This window comes from Python bivittatus, unplaced genomic scaffold (genome assembly GCF_059951505.1).
Source record: "Python bivittatus isolate LINGU-HERP-01145 unplaced genomic scaffold, Pbiv_v1 ctg000700_np1212, whole genome shotgun sequence".
In the NCBI taxonomy this organism is placed as follows: Eukaryota; Metazoa; Chordata; class Lepidosauria; order Squamata; family Pythonidae; genus Python; species Python bivittatus.
The window spans coordinates 100,028,122-100,044,826 of NW_028277098.1; the positions used below are offsets into that span (position 1 = coordinate 100,028,122).

The 16,705-nt window shown below is 44.3% G+C and overlaps 1 protein-coding gene across 4 annotated transcripts in view; it reads left to right on the plus strand.

The window, feature by feature from the left end:
- Positions 1-16,391, plus strand: part of UCKL1 (uridine-cytidine kinase 1 like 1) — a 45,856-nt gene extending 29,465 nt beyond the window's left edge. For 2 of the 4 annotated variants that reach the window (XM_088154603.1, XM_088154605.1), the window contains exons 8-15: positions 1,433-1,452; positions 5,446-5,544; positions 6,297-6,390; positions 8,453-8,515; positions 9,273-9,395; positions 9,644-9,751; positions 11,215-11,371; positions 15,821-16,373. In XM_088154603.1, coding sequence (XP_088010729.1) covers positions 1,433-1,452; positions 5,446-5,544; positions 6,297-6,390; positions 8,453-8,515; positions 9,273-9,395; positions 9,644-9,751; positions 11,215-11,371; positions 15,821-15,897 — 741 coding nt within the window. In that variant the 3' untranslated portion in view covers positions 15,898-16,373. Of the gene's footprint in view, positions 1-1,432; positions 1,453-5,445; positions 5,545-6,296; positions 6,391-8,452; positions 8,516-9,272; positions 9,396-9,643; positions 9,752-11,214; positions 11,372-15,820 lie in introns of all 4 variants that reach the window. The other 2 variants (XM_088128397.1, XM_088154604.1) reach the window with 2 other exon arrangements.
- The last annotated feature ends 314 nt before the right edge of the window (positions 16,392-16,705 follow it).

The window sequence follows — 16,705 nt, forward strand, 5'->3', positions numbered from 1 at the left end:
TTGGGTTCCTTGTGTTGTGTGAACCTAGACCGTTGTGTTCATGCAGCAACTAAGTGAAGAGCTGGAGGGCATTTTCTAGGGAGAGTCAGTTTCTGCAAGATACTTGTCCCCTCTTATATTGTGCCCCGTCACCCACGGGTGGAGCCCTTTGCGGGCACACAACAGGCCAGGCTCCACTAAAATATAGTTGCATCATTTGTGATTTGTTGTGGGAATCCTGCCTTTCGCTGTTGAGAACGTTATCAGCCCCTTTAGGGCCTAGAAAGAGAAACAGAGTGAAATTCAAAAACTTTTAAGCCACTGGCACACTGGGAGAAAAAACGCATTCTTACGTTGCGCAAAACCTTTGTCAGCGTTTAGGAAAATGCATTCTAGACATAGATTCTCTTGAGGCTTCCCCTTCTCCTGTCGTAGGGCCTTGATTGGTTTGATGTGCCTGGAAAAGTCTCAGTAACCCTGGTTGAAAAGATCAGGAATCTTCAAAGCCGCCTCCGTCTCCGTTTGAAATGCCTGGGTTGGGGTCTGCTGCTTTTTTCCTTCTTCTTCCGCTTTGCTTTTTCTCTTTTTCCTTTGCTCTCTTCCTGTGATCAGGGCAGCGCTCTACCCTCCCAGCTGAGACATGCGCCCTTGTTCGCCTGCACTTTCAATTAAAGCTTTGTTTTTGTGAAGGAAAGCTTAGAAGGGAGGACAGAACGACTGGGTTTAGATGTGAGACTTCTGACACATGAAAGAGGAAAGCAGAAAAAAAAAAAACCCAAACCACACGAACTGCTTATCAGAATTTTCCACTACCGATCACAGACAGAAAAGGTGATGATGGTGGGTGACAGGGAGTTGAGTACTGGGTTGAGAGGCAGAGGCCAAGAAGACCAACCACAACTCTTGAGGATGCCTCTACAACTCACACTTCTTGTGTCGTAAAAAATGTTCCCCAGTGAATCCCACAGCGCTCTTCCAAAACAGCCTTCTTCCTTGGCTGTGCAGCTGATGGCCCTAGATTCCTCTGAAGCTTTGGCTGTCTTCCTAAGCTCTCTAGCACGGAGAATCCCATAAGGAGCACTGTCGCTTCTCAACCACAGATCTTCTGGGATGGGAAGCTGGGGGGGTGGAACCCTTCCTTCCCATGCCATTTCTTCAAATTTCATGCCAACTTTCATGCCAGAAATTTGAATCCTGAACATCCAACAGGACTTTGATGGTGAAGGTGGTGGACTTGGTTCAACCTTCACATCTCTACCTGTGTTTCTACCTACCTTCCGTCCTCTGAGGCCAATTTTCTTTGTTTATTGAAGTGTTCTCATTTGACTTCTGTCTTTTTCTTTTAATATCTCTCCCCCCCACCCCCTTAACCCCAATTCTCTGTGATGGGTACTGCTGTGTCGGTTTTCCCACCTGGTTTCATCCCGAACGACTCTACCCATCTGATCAACAGAGGAAGCTGCGCTGGGATATGTGAGGAACCAATTGGCATCCTGGTTTGGTTTGAGTACTAAATTGTGTGAGCTTCTGCTGGTGCTCAAATCTGCATGTGGAGGACTCCATGATGCGAGTCAGCTTGCCCTTTTCCTAACACCGCTGGTGTGGTTTTAGTGTTGGCTTCTCTAGCAGACAAAGGAGCTCTGCCTCTGTGGTCCTCTTCCATCTTAGGTGGCCCCAGACACAGGCCTGATGTTCATGTCTGGCATTGGGTTGGAGAGAATTCAAGGTGGTCGAATTCCATGGAAGCAGTGGGGTCTCTCTAGCAGCCCTGTTTTTAAGGGAGTGGATATTTTCACAGAGAGAGTGTAACATGTAGCTCGGCTCTGTTCTTTTTTTAAAAAAAACAAAGCATTATGGGCTTTTGGTGGGGTGGAAACTTGATGTTTTGGCAACTCACTCTTCAGGGTTTTTTTCTTTTTGATGGAAAGGCAGAAAAGAGCCACATCAAGTAATTTAGTGGGTTAGTTGAGGGTCTATAGCAGTGTTTCTCAACCTCAGCAACTTTAAGATGCGTGGACTTCAACTCCCAGGATTCCCCAGCCAGCCATGCTGGCTGGGGAATCCTGGGAGTTGAAGTCCACGCATCTTAAAGTTGCTGAGGTTGAGAAACACTGGTCTATAGACAACACTGCATACATTTCAGCTAAGTTCACACAACATGGTTAACCCATTTTCTGGATTTGCTCTGTAGAGTAAATCATTCCCTAAACAGGCAGAGTTCATATAATATGTGAAGCCACATTCACACATACATCCACTAACTCATGCGAATACTAGCCAAGCTTTGCATGTTGTGTGAGTGCAGCTGTGAGATTTTTAACTCGTCTGGTTAAAGGTGTGGTGGGAATTCGGTCATCCTGGGGAGTTTGTGTGACGAAAACCTCTGCTCCCACCCTGCAGATTTTCAAGTTTTGAGATGTTCAAAGCTGTGGCATGAGACGTGATGCAAAAAAGGCGATGTGCCTGCTGTAGCTTCGCTTGGGAGGGGAAAATGTGGCTTCTTCGCCCCATAAACACCCATAATGGGCCAGTGTACTCTATAGGGAAGGCTCCCTTAATGCTTGGTGACTTGTGACAAAGGAGAACCAGGCTTTTCAACTGAAAAAGAAACTCTGTGAAACGTTGGTCCCCTTTAACGTACTTAGAATTCATCCCTGGCTGAGTGGCTTTGTCAGTTGTGGGCAAAACAAACGTGCGAATGGGTTGTCCCTGCAGGTTCAGGGTGGCTGTTTTCTGTCTGGACCTGGGTAGATACTCCCCACCGGTAACACGCATCCAACCCCGTTGTAAAATCTATTTCGAGCCCCATGCCAGACTCACCAACCCGTTAACTCTCTGTCCTTTTTGCAGCCTTGCTTGCTCTACAAGTTGAGTTCACCAGCACCTCCTAAGCACACCCACGCACAGATGGGGGTGTAAATACATCTGTGAATTAAGCACTTCTGATGGGAGGGAAAGGCCATACCTTCCCACAGAAGCAAATCACTTTTCCTACAGACAGCTTAAGGCCGCGTTTCTCAACCTTAGCAACTTTAAGGTGGGTGGACTTCCACTCCCAGGATTCCCAAGAATCCTGGGGGTGGAAGTCCACCTATCTTAAAGTCGCCAAGGTTGAGAAACACGGCCTGAAGGGCTGGAAGGAAGATTTCACTTTTGCTTTTGCCCTGACGTGCTAATTTTCTGCATGCATTTTTACCTAAAATAACTTCCACCTTACAAGCTTTGCAAATATATTTCTGAAGCACCACACCCCAATTGCCAGTTGTCTCCCCATTTGGGGCTGAGGACAGGGCAGCATAAGAACCTGATTCTGAGAACTAGAATTGGTGCTGGAGAACTGACCAAAACACATTTGAATGCAGATGTGAGTCGCCTTGTTAGACCTGGAGGTTGCCAGGGAATTTCACACACTTCTTTGGGTTCCTGGTTCATCCCCATCGTGGCGTTTTCTTGCTGTCTGTCTGTCGTCCGGCCTGTGGCTTTCAAACCGGTCTGGCGAGGTCAGCGCCTTCTTAATGGCCATCCCCTTTGGTCTGCGTGTGCGTTTTTAATTCTCTTTTCTTGCAAGATGAATGGGATGGAGCCCCTGGGATTTGGGGAGCTGAAGGAAGGAATCCGTGGGTGGCCTTTGGCCCAGCCTAACCAACCACACAGAATTGGCACGCTGGCTGGGCAGCGTCATTTCTCTGGGCGGTTCACAGCAGCGTTCTTCAAGCCATGGTACAATGACTGCCCCCAGAATACCCCTGCCAACACGGGGCCAGGTTTGGGGAGGGCTGGAATAAAGGCTCTTATTGAACACATTCTTTAACTCAGTGTTTCTCAACCTTGGCAGCTGTAAGATGTGTGGACTTCAACTCCCAGAATTCCCCAGCCAGCCATGCTGGCTGGGGAATTCTCGGAGTTGAAGTCCACACATCTTACAGTTGCCAAGGTTGAGAAACACTGCTTTAACTTTTTCAAATTTCTGGCCAATCTTCCAAGTTGGTCTTGTCGATATGATTCATCCCCTCCCTTTATCATTATTTGCAGTCTAAACTCAGATAGCCTGGATTTTGCTGTGGTTCTCATAAAACTCTTCTCCTCCATCCTGTGCCACAGAATGCCATCTCCTGGAGGGCTGGATCTTTTTCAAAATGTATGACATGGAGCAATATTTTTATTTTTGCTATACGGGTAGTCCTCAATTAACGACCGCAATAGGGACTGGAAATTTTGTTAAGTGGGGCAGTTGTTAAGCGAGTTGTGCCTGGTTTTACGACCTGTTTTGCAGCGGTTATTAAGTGAATCACTGTGGCTGTTAAGCAGATCATGTGGTCGTTAAGTGAATCATGTGGTTCCCCATTGATTTTGCTTGCCAGAAGCTGGATCGGAAGGTCACAAATGGCAATCGCACGAGCCCAGGATGCTGCAACTGTCGTAAGTGCGAGCTGGTTGCCAAGCACCAGGATCGCAATTACATGACTGCGAAGGTACTGTGACGGTTGTAAGTGCAAGGACTGGTTGTAAGTCCCTTTGTTCAGCACCGTTGCAACTTTGAACAGTCACTAAACGAATGGTCATTAAGTGAGGACTACATGTAGTAGAGAATCTATGTTGCTCAGGAGTTTTCAATCTCCACTTTCCCATGCATGGATGATGTTATCTAGCCAGGTTTTGAAACCTCTGCAGGAAGAAAAGCAAACTCCAAGAGTACCAAGGACCCAAGATTTTTTTTATTTTTCAATGAGCCATTGCTACATTGAAGGTTGTGTTAGGTTGGCAGCTGCTGTTAGGTCTTTGTAAGCCTGTTTAGTACCCAAATGCTGTTCTCCACCCTATTTGGGTCTGCCAGTCTGCTCCCTGTCCTTGGCTCCTTCTGCATGTTGGAGAAAGAGTCTCTGAGATGAAATGCTTGCATAACATGGACTAGAACCTTTGTGGACCACAAAATCAAACTCCTGATCTCTTGCTGGATGATATTGAAGAGGGTCTTATCCACAGTGGCCCCTATGCTATGGAATGCTATTCCTGCTGCACTGTGCCAGCTGTAATGTGGTTGTGTTCTGGGCCTTTTTTAAAGACCAGCCCTTCAGAATGAGCCATGACCAGCCCCTGTACCTCTTCCTATCTTTTAACGGATCATTTTTTTGGTTTCTTCCACGTTGGTTTTTTAATTCTGCTTTTACCTGGATTTGGAAACTGCTTCGGGATTCTTTGCAAGAAGAAGTGGTGTAAACCTACTTCTTACAGGCCAGTCCGTCCTAAGCGGTGATGTTCTAGAAGGCTTAACCCGGTTAGTGTGGCGAGCGACCTGTGCTTAGCTCAGAGGAAGGCCCAAGATGCTTCCTTGTTTGGGTGGTGCAAGAGAGGTGTGACCGATGGCCAGATGTCTGCGTGGTTTGTTCGGATGGGGACAAGGAGAAGATCTTGGGAAGGAATGGGTGTCTGTCTTCGACTTGACCCACAGATCCCTTTCGTTTGCAGGGCAGCGCTGGCTTCTGCTCACCAGTGCCACCCTCTCCCCAAGACCCTCAGCGTCCTGAAGAACACCCCGCAGGTCAAGGGAATGCACACCATTATCCGGTGAGTTTTCGGCCACAGAGTTTGTGCAAACATCCGCCCTCTCCTTCTTCTCCCTCCCTCTATCCTCCTCTAACCTCAGGGTTTTTTTCGGGGGGGGGGAGAATATTTTTTTTAAAACAAAAAAAACAGAGAGAAGCATTCTACATCCGTGAGCGTGTAGAAACCTAGTGCAACAGAGGTAGCATTCCATTAGAATTTCCCTAGCGTGCTACTTTGCTACTTGCAAGGGTTTCTCAGTCAATGCTTTTTTTGCAATTTATAGGCTGCCCCCCTTTATCAGGACTTGGGCGTTTTCCAGGAAATAAACAACCTAAAACAAAGAATTACACCATCCAAAGAGGAAGTCCAGAAAGACATCAACACTCATTTGAAAAAACCAAAACAGCGTATTGCAGAGGGGGTCCATTACCCCCTCTGACCCAGGGCGGAGGATAGAGCTGGTTTTAAGGGTTCATTTAATTAGGGCCAAGGTGGAGTCTGTATGGATATTATTGCTCCCAGATTTCTGGGGCTCTATCTTGGGAGGGTTCTTTGAAGCCACAAAAATGGTCTTGAGTGCCACAGATGAGAAAATCCCAGCAGACATAATTGCTCATCTGTATTCTGGTTTATTTACATTTTCAGTGGCCTTTTTGCAAAGTTTAGAAATTTTGAAAGCAATGCCCTCACAATGCCATAGCGCCCCCTCTTTGGTCTTCCCCAAGGTCACCCCCACCAAGATTATATCTGTCCCACCCCTTTTCTCTTTTCAGAAACAAGGAGACAAGCCGGGATGAGTTTATTTTCTACTCCAAACGGCTGATGCGCCTTCTAATTGAGCATGCGTTATCTTTTCTCCCCTTCCAGGTAGGGAGATGCAGGCAATACAGCAGAAAAGTCTGCTTTATGGGTTGGTTTAATGATGGAGACCAGAACGTCTGTCTATAGGAGCACAAAGTGTGTTGATTTCGATAGTGGAGGCTGCAATAGCCAACCTCAGATGGGCAGGAATGCAACCCCTCCACAGGGATTTATCCAAACCAAAGTTTGCATGTAATTGATGAGATCAGGGTTTGCGAGGGAATGAAGGTGACACTACAAAGACAACAGTTTTATTCATATCAAGACTATGTGTTAGAAGTTAGAACTTCATGTTCATGTTTTGTGCGCTCTTTCTAAGTATTTTTCTTGACCTTGCTTCCCATAGCTTTTCTCGCCTCCGAGTATCCCTTCTTGTTATCCACCTTCAGTTGCTTTCCTAGCATTTTTATGGCTGTGGTGAAGTTTTTATTCCTTCTCTAAGGAAGATGTAATGGGCTGTGAGAATCACCTTGAGGAACAGGAGGAAGAGCCGCAGCCAAGGCAGTGATCAGATAAGAGAAATCTGAGTCCGGGCCAGAACTGTAACCTAAGAAAGTGTCTCAGAATTAACTCTCCCTAGTTCTCTTTAGGATAAAGGCAGGGAGCGGGGAGACATATTCAGACTTGCAAAATTCTGTTACTGCAACCCTATAATAAAAGTAGTTTTAGTATTCATAACTTTGGCGTTCAAGTCTGATCTACCTCGAAGGGCTAACAGAATGGGCCCAGGAAAGGTGATTGGAGGGGGGTGGCATGATCCACTTTACCTAGCTCATCTATTTTCTCCTTCATTCCTGAACCCTTGTGCTCTGCTCTGTTTCTTGTTCCCCCTTTTTAAAACCCCCTAACTCTTGAATTGAAATACCATACTGGTTCTCCTACAGCATTTTCCCCAACCCAGGGTCCAACTGGAATACCTAAATATTGTTAAATAAATAAAGGGTGTTTGTTATCTAAAGAAATGTGGCTTAGAAGAATTGTGAAAACCTGGCTGTTCATCCAGGCCTTTGGCAAGGGAGAGTAAGAACCCTCGCTTCCTCCCACATGCCATCTTTTACGTTTTGTCTTTTATTGATTTTATTGCAATTTCTTCAGTTGGTTGTCGTGAGCCACCCAGAGTGGTTAAGAATCAGGCAGCGTAGAAGTTTAACAATAATAATTTATTGAATTTATATGCCACCCCACTCCCAGCAACTCTTTAAATTATGAGGATGATTATGAAATACCTTCAAAGTAGTACAAGAACAACTATTAGGACTCCCTGTAAGAGTTGTGTCCCCCATGCCCTGAAATCAGGACATTAGGGAAGTAAATTAAGTCCAATCCCAAAAGCTGGAGATCTTTGGTATAGCCTAGTTCACAGCAGCTTCAAGGATGCCGCACATTCTTTTATGCTTCAATTTTATTAAGGCGATCCCATTCATCTGAGGCCTCTAAAAATTTGCTTCTTTCACCCAAAGGTTATTTTCCTCACAAGTCTTTTGTTCAATATTACCCCTCTCGTTAGCATAAAAATAGCACGTTTCTCCCAGCAGGGTGCAAGCTTCCCCCTTGGGTGGCAGTGAACAGATCGTATGGATCTGCAAAACCTCTTGAACCAAAAGGGGTTTTCGGTGGCAGCTGAGAGCCAACACCTGAATTGTTATATAGGGCTTATTCCAGCTGTAGCATCCTAGAGCTCAGACAAAGGTGTGGAATACAGTGTTATGAATTTTCAGAATAGGTGGCCTTTTAAAGGCACAATGTGAGAAACTTCCCGAGCTATCCTTTGTGAATCTCTTCGTGGTAGGACTTCATGGTTGGGGTGCACCACCTCTTCTGACTCTCACGGCAGGAGCGATGGGTTGGTAGACCTAATGGCTGGCATTAGGAGGACCTCCAAAGGGCAACAGATTTGCCCATTGCCCTCGAACCTGAGAAATGGCTTCTTGTACATCCATGCATTCGCTATCTTCAAAGTTCCTTGTTCTCTGGCACAAAAAGTTCTGGAGCTCCTTGGCTCTTCTCAGCTCCCTCCCAAATCCTATATTAATTTATGCCTTTCTTCTTTCGGTGTCTTCTTTTCCAGAGCTGCACAGTGCAGACCCCACAAGGCCAGGACTATGAAGGTTGCACATATAGCGGGAAGCAAGTAAGTCCAACCAACCAAAGACCCTTGAGGACAAGTCAACAGGAAATGTCTATTTGTTAGCACATTTTCTGTCTACCATTGGCATTCTGCATTTAGGTCAAACCTCCCCATTTTTGCAAGGCGCATCCAGAATTGCTGTTGCAACTCCCACATGTTGAAATACTAGAAATTACCATTTAAATCAGGAGTGCCTCAGGAGATTCTTGACATTTCTAGACCAATGCCCACATGAATTCAGAGCAGAAAGTGAAAACATATAGTTGTAGAGCCACCCAAAAGGGTAGGAAATGTACTGAAAATGCCCCATCCAATGATTTGATAATATCACTATCTCTGTGGCTGTCAGTGGCTGAAAAGAGAGAGAGAGAGATTTTAAAACGGTGTTAGATTTGGTGTTTTTATAACTCTGTAGAAGCTCTGAATTCACTTGTGTTAAGTCTAGGCTCATTTTGTTTGTTCGATAGCTCTAATTTTGTGTGTTTGTACACCACCCAGGTATGTGAGATGGGCGGCCGTATAAATCGGCTAAATAAATAAATAAAACATGTCCACAGTCTGAAAAGAAAAAGAAGCAATGAGCTACAGATTTTGTTCTGTTTTGTTTCTAAAAGTTTGGGTTACCTAGAGGTGAGGGCTCTCTGAGGGTAGGCGACCAGAAGAGTCGGTGTCCAAGCTTTTATCTAAGCCCGAGAAGACAGAAAGCAAATAGGGACTGGTTGTAAGAAAGGCTGGTAGAATTGCACCTTGTCTCTTCCAGATTACAGGGGTGTCCATTTTGAGGGCTGGAGAGACCATGGAACCAGCCCTGCGGGCTGTCTGCAAGGATGTCCGGATCGGCACAATCTTGATTCAGACGAACCGATACACAGGGGAGCCAGAGGTGAAGCGCCAGAGACTAAGAAAGGACGAGGAAGCCCGAGAACGATTCATGACCTCTTAGCAATGTTATTCATTATTTATTCACTTGCTAGGTTTATCTCCTTCCTTTCCTCCAGAAGGTCAACGTGGCTAAACAGGGAAAGGTGCAGGCCATCCATGGGTGGGGGGGGGAAGGTGGCAAAAAAGTCAAGATGGCACCGATCCCGCCTCCCCCTTGTTTGCACCCTGATGTCTGTCTCTCCCCTCCAGCTCCACTACCTGAGACTCCCAAAGGACATTAGTGAAGATCACGTGATTTTGATGGACTGCACGGTCTCCACGGGGGCAGCCGCTATGATGGCCGTGAGGGTGTTGCTGGTAAGGAAATGAGAATAGCCAGGATGGAAAAGGGGAAGAGCGTGTGGGAGAAAGGACAGAGCTTCTCATGGCAGCAAAGTGGAGGAAGTCTTATTGTTTGATAGAATTCTTGCGTTAGAAGTCAATCTTCAGGCCACCTAATAAATTATAATAGTGCTTCAACCTCAGCAACGTGAAGGTGTGTGGACTTCAACTCCCAGAATTCCCCAGCTAGAATTCTGGGAGTTGAAGTCCACACATGCTGGCTGGGGAATTACCAGCTAGACCAGACAGGAAACAGATGAGCTCATTCTACTTTATTGTAAGGCTACATTAACAGAATCTTGCAAGTCTGAAAGGACAGTTCTCCCGCTGTCTCCTTTACAGCCCGTGAAGTTAAGGAGGGTCACTTCTGAGCCTCTTTCTCCACCCATTATGCAGCTGAGGGCTATGCCACCTTTTATCTGACTGTTCCCTAGGCAGCGTCTCTTCGCTCTGTCTCCCAAGATCTTTCCCACATACCATTACATTCTGGGAGTTGAAGTTCACAGATCTTCAACTTGCTGAGGTTGAGAAACACCAAATTATAATAATAATAAATTTACATAAATAAATAAATAAAATCTAGTCTGAATCCTGCTGAGGGCAGGAATCAAAATTAAGGCATCTTCTGGGCTGTATTAGAAGAAACATAATGTCAAAGACATCTGATTTGTCCTTTTTCCGCTATGCTCGGTGCTGGTGGGACCCCAACTGAAGTGGTGTGGACAATTCTGGGCATCCCATTTCTGGAAGGATAGTGACAGGGTTGGCAAAGATGATGCAGGGACATGTCCTACGAAGACAGGCAGTTTGGAAAAAAGACCAAAGTGAGACATGATAACTGTTTTGGGGTACATAAAAGGAAGATACCGGGAAGATGGTCAAGAGCTGTTTTCTGCAGTCATAGAAACTAGGGCCAGAAATAATGGAAAGAAGTTGGAGCTTCCAGATTTTGTTTAAATAAAAAGCAAAACTTCCCGATGGTAAGATGTGCCTAACAGTGGAATTATCTACCTACAGAAATTGTCGGTTTTTCATCTCTGGAGGATTTTAGGAGGAGACCAGACAGCCACTTTCACAGATCGTTTCATAGGTTTTCCTATAAATCGCAGAGGGTTGGACTAGATGATCCTTGGGACACATTCCAACTCTACGGTTCTGTGATTCTATGATTCTCCACATCCAAGGGAGGAGAAGCCGTCTTTAAATATTTGCACAGCCCAAATTGTCCCCACAGACCTATCCTACTATATCCAGCTTTTGCCCAGTATCATTTCCCTTGGCTGGCTTGGATGGATCCACTGTTGCTCAGCCTCAGTTCTCTAATCTGCAAGATGGGTATAATAATTCTGGCCTTTTAAAGGGTTTTCAGAACAACTGCAATAAAACAGAAAGTAAAGCCAGGATTAAAAGAGAGGCTGAAATCCTTTTGTTTCCCTTAGGATCATGATGTGCCGGAGGACAAGATCTTTCTTCTGTCCTTGCTGATGGCCGAGATGGGTGTCCACTCTGTTGCCTATGCCTTCCCACAAGTCAAGATCATTACAACTGCTGTAGACAAGAAAGTGAATGACCTTTTCCGCATCATCCCTGGTATCGGTGAGTGTTTCTATCATCTGGCCTATTTTAAAATCTAAACCAGGAAGGGAGACTTCTGACTATGTAAACATTTTACTTGCAGATGAAAATCCTGAGATTACAGTGGCAACAGCCAGATTTTAACTATGGCTATAAAAACAAGGGTTTTAGTAACAAATCAATGAGTTGGGCTTTTAAGTGTATCGTGTAATATTTATCTTATTTGTTAAACTGTTTTATTTAATGTCAAGTCTAGATTATATTTGTAACTTGTTTTCACGTGTTTTGGCTGTAAATAAATAAAGAGTGGTTCTATCAGGGATGTAGAATAATTGTTGCCGTAAGACACATACGGGTGGGAGAATTTGGGGAAAAAGCTGGGGGGAGAGAAATACTCTGTTTTAAATTGTCATTTGCCTACTTTATCATCTGCATCACAATTTCCCCCCCTTAAATGGCAGGGAATATTACCTTCATTATTCAGCAATCATGGGGGACTTCCGGGGGAGGTATGGTAAACTGAAGATGGCTCAGCAAAAGCAGAGCCAACGACTGCAGCAAAAACCAATGAACTGGTGAGTAAACCAGTTCCTTGGAACCTCTCTGGATAAGGAGAGGACAGGGGATCAGCCACATGCACTCTGGACGGCTGCCCCTTGCAAGGAGATCACAGGACAGCAGTTTTCCGCTGATTTGAACACCAGGAAATGACGGGATCAGCCATCTTGCTCACAACTGCAGCAGAGCCTTTTAAAGGACACTAAGCTTGCAATCCTCACGTTCTAATCACTTTTGGAAATTGCCTATTAACTGTCTTAAAGCTATTAGAGACCTTCGGAACAGCAAATTTGAAAAGTCTTCATCAAATCTTCAACTCTGAACAAAAGAAAAATTAATTACAAGCTTAAGAACTTAAAGAATTTGAAATAAACAGCAAAAAGCCAACTAAGATTTTGATCTAAGAAAGTTATAAATGGATTAATGGTCCAGACAAATTTGGAATATTGACTTTTACTATAAGATTTTGGAATGACCTAACTAACTACAGCTTCTTGTGGGAAACAGACTTATTTTGGCTATCCTGGCTATTGGAAGTCATAACAAAAGATAAGTGATGATTTTAGAAACTGGATGCTAGATGGGACTAAAGATTTTAAGCAGAAGAAGAAAAAATACAAAGCCTGATGTCAGTTAATACTGGGACTTACAGAATGATACCAAACGTTATAACATCAGAAATATTAAAGGAGATCTTTGAAGAATGGAGCCAGAAGTTAGTAACTCAATATCAACACTGTCAGTAATGATGTCTGCTTCTGTGGATAGATCCAAAAGATGTTAATGAATGACAGATGCGGAACAAATTTTATGTGACAAGACAGAGAAAGTACCAAAAGTGGAACTACAAATGACAGGCCAAGAGAATGATTTGTAAAATGATGCTTTACTGGATACACAAAGGAAAGTGGCTGAAGTTTTAAAAATTAAAAGGGAAATACAAATGATAAACCAAGAGAATGACCTGGGGAATGTTTTCTTATTGGATCTACAAAAGAGGTTTGTTAAAGCCTTGAAGAAATCTGTGTGATGGGATAAAGAAGAATTGAAGAGAAATCAAATCCTATGATAATATTTGATTGAATTAAAGATTAAGACTGTTAGAAGTAAAAGGAAGGAATAGAAAGTTGGTTGATTTGATCAAGGTTAATATAAGTCAGTTTTTTACAAAGTTCTGGTAACCATTTATGAACTTTTTGCTGACGCCAGGATTGAAAAGTTGCTGTTTTATGGATTTGCTTATAAATAAGGGATATGATATGGGATGAAGAGATATCTGTTTAACCTTATAGGAGGTGAAGAGTTATTAAATTTGTTTATACTTATTGTGATGAAGGTTGGAGGTCACTTCTTTATATATTTATTTTCTTTTTCTTTATTCTTTCTTTTCTTTTTCCTTTTTCTTTTTTCATGCACTTTTTATTCTTTTTTCCATTCTCTTTCTATATGTTTAGTTTGTATTAGTTTTTACTACAGTAATTACAATTCTTAATAAAAATTATATTTGGGGGAAAAAAACAATCTTGGTTAGAAGATCATAGTTTAGGAGAATCTACCAAACAGCCCGGGGCGGGGGGGGGGAGCAGGATCTTTAGCTTCAATTAGGGTGAGGCAATTGAGTTTTTTTTTTTTTAAAGATCAGGATTATGTCCTGCTGGTTTCAGACATTTTCTTGTTGACATAGAAATAATTTGGAATCACTTTTGCATTGCATCCTTGCTTCTGTCAGGGGGTGGGTGGGGAAAATGGGCAGACATTAAAACACTTTTCTGCTGCCCTCTTGCACGCAGGGGTGGTACAGTCCTGGGAAATCATACCAGATTAATACTTCTGAGGTTTTTTAGGGATTAGCAAATTGCACCTTTTAAAAAAAATGATCATCAGGCACTTCTCCAGAAAGGAAAAAGACATTTGGCTAGAAACAAGAGCAGAATATATACAGGTAGTCCTCATTTAACTACAGTAATTGGGACCAGAATTTCCGTCCCTAAGAGATGTGGTCATGAAGTACGATATTATGTGACCGTGCTGCTTAGTGATGGCAGTTCTGGCACTTCCTAGTTGCCATCATTGAGCAAATCACTGCAGGTTGTTAAGTGAGGACCCCATGAAACCACAACTTGCAATTTCCTGCCAGCTTCCCCATTGACTTTGCTTGTGGGAAACCAGCTGGGAAGTCGCAAATCACAATCATGTGACTGTGGCACACTGTGACAGCCAAAACTTTGAGGACCTGTCGTAAATCCCTCATTCAGCACTGTCATAACTTTGAACAATCGCTGAATGAGTGGTTGGTAAGCAAGGACCACCTGTATGTGTCGAGAGCTTCAGGGATGACCTTGGAGAAACTATGCAGTGACAGTTACAAAAACATGATTTAAGCCCAGGAAAAGGAAAAAGCATGCAAAAGGACCCCAGGCTGGCTCCCCCCGACTCCCTGGGTGTAAGAGAAAGGGAAGGGAAAGGACAGTGTAATGGTATGTGGGAATGACCTTGAGAGACGGGGCGAAGAGATGCTGCCTAGGGAACGGTCAGATAAGAGAGGGCCTAGCCTGCAGCTGTATAGTGGGAGGAACAAGAGTCTCAAAAGGGACCCTCCCTAAGTTCTCAGGGTGTAGACACGACAGCGGGAGAATTGTCCTTTCAGAGTTGCAAGATTCTGTTAACGTAACTTTACAATAAAGTAGAATTAGCTTATCCGGTCATGTTTCCTGTCTGGTCTACCTGATAAGTCTAACACAGGCTTTCAAGATTGATGTCGGCCCATTGAGGTAGGCCAGTTCAGGAAACCAACTCCACAGGATTTACTGGAACTTAGTTATTAGTATAGGCTAGAGCAGTGTTGTCCACACTTGGCCACTTTAAGATGAGTGGACTTCAACTCCCAGAATTCCCCAGCCAGCATTCTGGGAGTTGAAGTCCACTCATCTTAAAGTGGCCAAGTTTGGACAACACTGGGCTAGAGTAACGAAACCTTATTTTCCTTCCTTCCCTCCCTCCCTCCCTCCTTCTTATACCTGGGGTGGAGGTAAGACTGGGGAGCCAGCCTGAGCGTCTTTCCCACGCTTTCTCTGTTTCCTGGGCTTAAAGCATCTTTCTGTAACCATCACTGCATAATTTCTCCAAGGTCATTTCTGTGCCTCTCTGCAATCCATTTGCAGTCCACCTATTCATTTAACTAATATTCATGTAATTAATTATGAAAGCCACGCCAAACCAGACTATGTCATGTCATGTGTATGTTGATCTTCTAGAGCAGTGTTTCTCAACCTTGGCCACTTTAAGATGTGTGGACTTCAACTCCCAGAATTCCCCAGCTAGCAAGGCTGGCTGGGGAATTCTGGGAGTTGAAGTTCACACATCTCAAAGTTGCTTTGATTGAGAAACACAGTTCCAGAGGACTCATGGCACCTGTATTCTGTCTTGGCATGCCCTCTTTATTTGTAGCTAAGGACCAAGTTCCAACCAGTTTAGGACTAAGGGAATCATGCCCGCTGATAAGTAAACTAGAGTTTATTTCAGGATATTTCTTCAAGGCTACCTCATTCCTGCTTCTGGCTGCAGAATCTGCTTGCTTTATAGGTTTTCCTTTATTAGCCAAGCTCTTTCCCCAAGTTGCATTAACCAGCCACCAGAATGGAAACCAGGCTGAGAGATCTTGGTTTATGGCTGCCAGTGTTCCTATAACACGTTGTACCCATTCAGACTGTGACCTAACAGCTGCATTTTCCAAACTGTGGTTGGGGTTCTTTGTGTTTTGGGGAATAGCCTCCTGGGCCAGCGGTTCAGGGAACTGTGCAATCCTCTAAATTCACTAAGCAGGTTAAGTGTGTTGTGCGAACGCAGTTGACAGGTATAGTGGAACACTGCTCAATCAATGTGAATCTCACTGTTTCTCCTGCTGCCTTCTAGGAAATTTTGGAGACCGTTACTTTGGCACAGACGCCCCACCCAACTGGAGCGATGAGGAAGACGTTCTGGACTCTTGATCGCTTCTCTTGTAAAGAAATTGCTCTGAAGGAGTGGCGGATTCTGCACCCACACCTCAACCCCTACCCTCACACACTCCACCGTAAATCTCCAAACGCTTGCAAAAAGGCCATTCGGCGATGCAGCTGTTTTTTTTTAATTCTGCTTCACCTTGCATCAGAAGCTGAAGGAGCATTTTTTAGGAAAAAGTGGGGCGGGCAAGAACGCGGCTCCTGGCTGTTTTGTTTTTTAAGTATGCACGAGTGTCTTTGAGTCCAGAAGCCATTTATTTTAATTTAAAAGATTTAATATAACTTATTTTATTAAAAAAAAACTCCCTGGCAAAGCTTTGAGGATTACGCTGCGGGGTCTGTCATTCCTTACCGAGAAATGAAGCCTGTTTTTCATGAACGGCCCCCCCCAGAATCAGAAAGCCAGAATGGGCCGGGGTATTTTGCTGCCAGTGGCCAACCAGCAAAACAATTATTTTCTGCTGGCAAAAAAACCAGGAAAGGCCCGTTATTTATTTATTTATTTATTTATTTATTTTTGCTGTCCCCAGCATGGAATCAAGTTTTGAGAGTTGACTTCCCAGGCTATGGGGTGCACATCCCGGCTGCTGGCCGTAGAGCACAGATGCTGGGAGAAGGGCCGGAGGGGACCGACAGGGATCGCCATGATGGGAGCTGGTGATGGTGATCAGTAGGAAGACCAGTCTTGGGGAAGACTTTACACACTTCATTTACTTACACACACGTGTGTGGCAGATCGTGGCACATGGTTGCTATTCCGATCAGAGCTGAAAAAAACAGTCTGCTAGGCAAGTCT